At 30.4% G+C, this 6216-nt stretch overlaps 1 protein-coding gene across 1 annotated transcript; it reads left to right on the forward strand.

The window, feature by feature from the left end:
• The first annotated feature begins 281 nt into the window (after positions 1–281).
• LOC100573100 lies at positions 282–5895 on the forward strand. The gene is made up of 8 exons (XM_008183648.1): positions 282–439; positions 531–632; positions 1984–2037; positions 3731–3877; positions 4129–4391; positions 5243–5401; positions 5566–5642; positions 5714–5895. Exons 1-8 carry the CDS (start codon positions 401–403, stop codon positions 5800–5802), a joined length of 930 nt encoding a protein of 309 aa, XP_008181870.1. The 5' UTR covers positions 282–400; the 3' UTR covers positions 5803–5895.
• The last annotated feature ends 321 nt before the right edge of the window (positions 5896–6216 follow it).

The following is a 6216-nucleotide window of genomic DNA, read 5'->3' on the forward strand; positions in this document are numbered from 1 at the left end:
TTTGATTAAATAAAATATTTAGTTATATTTCATCAAATAAGCATATGCAACTGAAGTCCTAGAATTTTCTTGTATAGGATTTCCTGTTACTTCAGCCCTATTAGCAATTTGTCTTAAATTAGAGAATTGTTTTTTTAATAACATAAAGAAAACATTTATCAAAAATAAATTAGAAACTTTTGAAATCTAAAATGCAATACATAACTTAAAATCAGTTGGAATATTTTACTCGCACTGAAATCGACCAAAGTTAGTGTAGGTACCTAGTAACCTTAAGTTTATTTATTTTATAAATACTTTATTTCAACGTTTACGTTTAAATCATATATTTTCTCAATAATTTACCTTGGAAGTTAAGTGAATTTTTTATTATCGTCATCAATATTGTTTATCACATAAAATGGCTCAAGTAAAAGAATGTATACAAAAAGCATATGAAGTACGTACAAAATACAATTATATTTTAACTTTTTACGTGTTACAGTGTTAAATTGTTATTATTTTTTGGTATTTTACCAACAATACTTTAGTGTTCGAAAGTACGTGACACCGTCGTTCCGAAAAGCTGCTTGCGCAAACAATCCAAGCATAATTGCAGATGTAAAAGTATCACAGCTTGCAAAGCATTGAAGGTATAGAAATATATTAAACAATGATCCGATTTTTTCATGATTAATTGGTGTTGTATATTTTTGGTAAAGTCTTCGTGGTGAAGCGTATTTCTGTAATTCAGCTGGTATTAAATATATAGAGTTATTGTATATTGTATATAGGTGTTTACTATATTAAACTCATTTTAATTGTGTTGACATTGAGATGGAAATTTATGTGGGTATACGATTTATAATATTCTAAATTTTAACAATACAACATTTTTATTTTAAATCTTATGTTTCCGAAATTGTGTATGTACCAATTAAACATAATTATATATGGTAGAGAATAACGAAACAAGAGAGTTAAAAATATGTGTTGAAATAGGAGACATTTTAAAATATATATGTTTGAATATGTACCACAGGGAAGTTTATGATAAGATCTTCTAACCACGAATTAAGATTAATTATATTATTTTTGTATATCCAACAAGCTACCCATATATATTATAGTGCTCGGTTTACATAAAAAAATCATGCGTAGGATAAAAAGCATAATATTAAGGTGGCTCATTCAATTCCACTAAAACTTTTCAAGTTCATACTGGATAGAAGCATTGGATGGGTCCTAATCACATCATATTTCAGTAAAGGAAGCATGGCCAAGGGAAGAATAGAGAGCTTTAAGAGCGGTATAAAGGTGGACATATTGATGTATCATGAACGTTGTATGAGCCCTAACATAAATTCCTTACAAATAATAACTTAACGTATTTATTAATCTACCTTCCTACTAAGTACTATATCTAAATGTATCTATAATATCTAGACTACAGATTTTCCACATCTAGTAAAGTGATGCCCACATATTGTGATGTGGCTTATATTTAAATAGGTACCCATATTAAATAAACATGTATACCATGACAAATTAGATAGATATCATCACAGTTGTACTAGTTTTGCGCAGTAGATACGTATTTCCTTCACCTCCGGTCTATATCGTAATTCTCCAGTTCTCATTGGTTGATTTGGTTCCATGTTATATAATATATATGAATGTGATTGATAGCCAATAAAAGGTGGAGAACTACGATAAAGGCGAAATAAAGAGCGAAGGATGCGTATTAAAATACTGTGATGATACCTATCTAATTTGTCATTATGCATACCATGCTTAGGCGCATACCAATTAATTACATTTAGAAATATTGGTGAATGTTTATCCAATGTCAGTATACATTATTGGCAGTTAGTGGTTATTTAAAATTGTATTATTATAAATTATAATAATAATTTATAGGTACATCATTATATTATTATAATATGTATGTTGTATGATAATCTTTGTTATTTTTAAAAAGTACCTATACATTTTTTTTTTCAGAATGAATACAAGTACGTGCAGCCATGTCGGCCGGATCTGTGTATACCAACATCGGTAATTACATACATATAAAATTCAGACATTTTTTGTAAAAAACATGGTGACATTAATCATTCAATATTATATTTAAGTAGTACCTACCTTTTACATACAATTAAGTGGTTGAATATTGAATAGCACCTATAAAATTAAAGGTTAGAAAGTTTTGCCAGATGACATAATATTCCCTTAAGAGGCCTGTTCGTGTGTCTTTAATAAGGAGCAATAACTAACAATATGCAATTTCGTTGTCATTTGTGTTATTTGTCAATGATTATTAGTTTAAGTGTGCTTGTATACCGTGCTATCTTAGCGCACACTGCATGCTCCCACATGTCAACGGCACCTCCGACCAATAATGAAAAGCATTATTTGCTAAAAACACTCTTTACAGGAAAACCTCACGCATCGTAAAGAGGTCTTATTTGATTTTTTTTTTTTGTTAGAAAGAGGATGATTTTTACAGAGCGCATTGTACTTCAATTATTAATTCCATTGTTTAAAACGAACATAGTAAAAATAACAAAAGCTTGTGAAATGTTATGTTCAAAATCGTATGTCATCGCAGAGGACGCCATACCCACATATTTCATCTCCGTCTTAAATACGTATGACTTGGCAAATGTTCGTTCACCAGTTTTAATAGTGTGATGTTAGTTTTGATATTAGAATGAATTGACTTATTATCAAACTTTTAGGTAAGAACAGTATCTATGTTCTCTCGTCTGTTTTTTATGATATTTTTATTAGATTACATTCTCATAACTCACTTGAAAATAAAAGTATCGTAAAAAACAGACAAGAGACCATAGATAATGTTCTTACCTAAAAGTTTGATAAAATTCAACTCACTCAATCCAGTCTAATATCAAAATTATCATCACATTATTAAAACTGGAGAACGAAAATTTGCTATGTCGTAAGATGGAAGATAACATATGTGGTTACGACGACCTCACAAGAAATATAATTGTGAAAATCCAAGTCCTGTGTGCCCTATTATAAGTGTTTCTATTTCTAAAAAAAAAATTAATATTGAAATCGGATCATTCTACAAGGTATGATAGTTTTTCCAGTTAGGCATGTTTTTGATTAAAGAAGCAGTTCACGGCCGTGAGAACTTATACAATTTGACTTACTTTCTTTTGTATAGTAGTATTTAAATATTTTAATCTTTCCTTGTTCAATGTTCATAATATATAAATATTAATTTAAATTTCCATTCATATTATTAATGATTATTAAATCAATAATAAAATAATAATAAATAAAGACACAGAAACAGACATACACATTTGTCTGTCAACATGTCTGTTTCTGTGTACCCGTGTGAACAAATAACATTGGTGTTACGGGAACAAACTTCCATTATATATTTTAAATATTTATGTATAGGTAGGTATTAGGTATATAAATATTATTTTTTAACTTTATTTATTATATTTTATTATTGATTTAATAATCATTAATAATATGAATGGAAATTTAAATTAATATTTATGTATTAAACTTAGTATGTAAAAAAATATTTTCAAAAAAAGTTACACTTTTTGAAATAATGAGTGTTTTTGATAAAAGAATCACTCTGTAGTCTGTATATATATAATATATAGGTATATATTTTAAATGTATACATATAAATAATTTCAACCCCTTTTATAATAGCCGTATACTAATTGTTCCATTGTTTATTACCTACTATTTACAGCAAACACATCTGAGCGATGCGCGGTTCGCTGATGATTCCATCTACAGTCGTTCATTCTACCAACACGACGTCTGTCGTGCCAAGCCTGTCATACATCCTGACCATATAGTAATGGCCGGTGAATTTCAGGACGAAACGGTGCACAAGGTTCGTTTAGTGTTTCTATTTGTAATACAAATAAAAAAAAACCCTTCGACAAAAATTATATTTTATTATATTATCATTACCTACCAATTATGGAGCTTATGTTTAAAGTATTTGTAATGTAATTCACGATAGGCGTGTCTAGTGCCTGAAAGTGAATATTTATACATGAACATATTTATAAAAACATATTTTTTACGAGCCCCCAGTACCTTGTCTTATTTATTGGTAATCGTGTCGTTTAACTACCGTAGTTGAGTTACCCAGTACAGTGTGCGCCAGTTGTGCAAAAAATCACGCCTAAGGACCATTGTTTGACGGGAACGGGACCAATGCGGCTGATAACCACTCAACAACATGATTATTACGGGCCATGCGATGCTGGGCGCCGGAAGAACATTATACCGATAAGCAACCTTATCCGGTCTGAATGTCCGATGGCGGGGTTGACCACGACCAACTTATCGTACCAGCCGGTGTGCGCCGGGCCGATGGAGAATTACAAGCCACACGCCTGGTATGCGTCATAGTGACACCCGGTAGTTCTGGTTCAGGTGCGAGTGTATGTGGGTGAAACAGCATTCTCCAAAACAACATTTTCTTTTTCACCTAAATTTCTACGCTGAACATTTCAAAAAGCACTTAAAATAATTTATTTATGTGTAGTAGCTTAAAAAAGTAAATTGGCATTGCTTAAACACATAGGTATACATAAAACAAATAGGTAAGTTATGTATTATAATATAATACAAATATGGGTACTAAACTAAGTATATTTTTTATACATATTATGACCTACATCATTATTGTTGAATATTTAAGTCGAATAAACCCACCTATACTCTGGCCCACGAGAGTCCATACGTAAACCGCGCATTTATATAGTAATACGTGACGTCTGTTTTCTCATATTTAGGTTCATTGTCATATTAATGACAATTATAATTTATATTTATAAAATACTAAAGATTTTAAAAATATGATACTATATTCCAGGAACTCAGCTCTTATACACTACATTTTGCAAACTAATATACATAGATATTATACCATATACTATTTCCGTTCTTATTCCAGACGGAGTATAAATATGAAGGCAGTGCTTATTAAGATTTAAGAGAAATAAGGAAAAAATTATTTATTTAAATTTGGGCAAAAAAGGATACATTAAAACTGTTAGGAGAGTCGAAGTGTTTAAAGTATTATCTCCTAAAACTAAAATCCTGTTTTTTTTTAAAAGTACCTATAACATCTCGAGGAAAACCAAATCCCACTCTACCTCCAAAAACTATCGAATCCTAGCCCGGTGTTACTATTTTCATTTCCAGACATTATATAATGTGTACAATATTATATATGTATATATAGTTATACCGTTCCTGTGGAAGGCATGGATATGAATACTGTGCAAAGATGCAGCTACAAACTTGTCGAACCCAATGAAAAACTGCCAACTCCGTGGGCAGAAAAATTGGAATATTGTAAGCCGGATGACGCAATAGAATGCTGTACGGTGTACAATTATAGGTAATTTTTTGTCTCAAAAATCTAAAAGCAGTGAATATAAAACTATATACTAATTTTAACACTATAAAACTGTCAACTTTATAATCGAGCTAACTTTACTTGACCAGCAACTTTTTATCAATTTGATATACTTTTCTAACAAAACATTGAAATTATTATTATAGCTACAAGGAACCGGGTGCATATATGTTGGACGATGGTTGTGGCAACACACTTGATATTGTCGCAGAAAGTAACTTAGGTAAGAAAATATTATAACGGAACTGCATACTTACCATATATTGTAAATAATACCAAATTTATTTTCGGCAGAAAACTGTTGTCCGCCTAGTTGTTTGGCTGATAATGTGGATGACGAATTTAAATCACCATTCATTAAGGCTCATCAGTTTGATGATTAACCATTACAAAAATGACAATATTTATAATAAAATCAAGGTCTATATGAGTGATTCCTTAACTAAATATAAATTTTATAGCAAGTTAGCTCAAGATTATTTTACTATTTTTATTTAATACTAACGCTCACAGTTAATTTTAAATTCAATGATTGAGGCAACTGTGCCATCCATAGAAGCCACCAGTAACACTCCCTGTAGGCGCGGGATTTTTTAAGCTAAAACAGGTTTTACAAAGCCATGGCATAAATAGTACCTAGCCACTTTGTTATCATTGAAGAAAACGTGTTTAAAAAATTAAGAATTTGATTACGTAATGATACGTATGATACCAATATCAATTATATTATAATCTCAGAAAAAGTGCTGTACATCCCAAATGCCTCCCATCCATTGTTCGCTTATTCCTAAATGGTT

This window comes from Acyrthosiphon pisum, unplaced genomic scaffold, assembly GCF_005508785.2.
Source record: "Acyrthosiphon pisum isolate AL4f unplaced genomic scaffold, pea_aphid_22Mar2018_4r6ur Scaffold_20598;HRSCAF=21509, whole genome shotgun sequence".
Classification (NCBI taxonomy): domain Eukaryota; kingdom Metazoa; phylum Arthropoda; class Insecta; order Hemiptera; family Aphididae; genus Acyrthosiphon; species Acyrthosiphon pisum.

Bases quoted from the DNA above. Each gene is read 5' to 3' on its own strand.
- LOC100573100 (XM_008183648.1), top strand. From the start codon at position 401: ATGGCTCAAGTAAAAGAATGTATACAAAAAGCATATGAA. The intron at 2,038-3,730 runs GTAATTACATAC...TACTATTTACAG, and splicing joins ATCTGTGTATACCAACATCG to CAAACACATCTGAGCGATGC. The intron at 4,392-5,242 runs GTATGCGTCATA...ATGTATATATAG, and splicing joins AATTACAAGCCACACGCCTG to TTATACCGTTCCTGTGGAAG.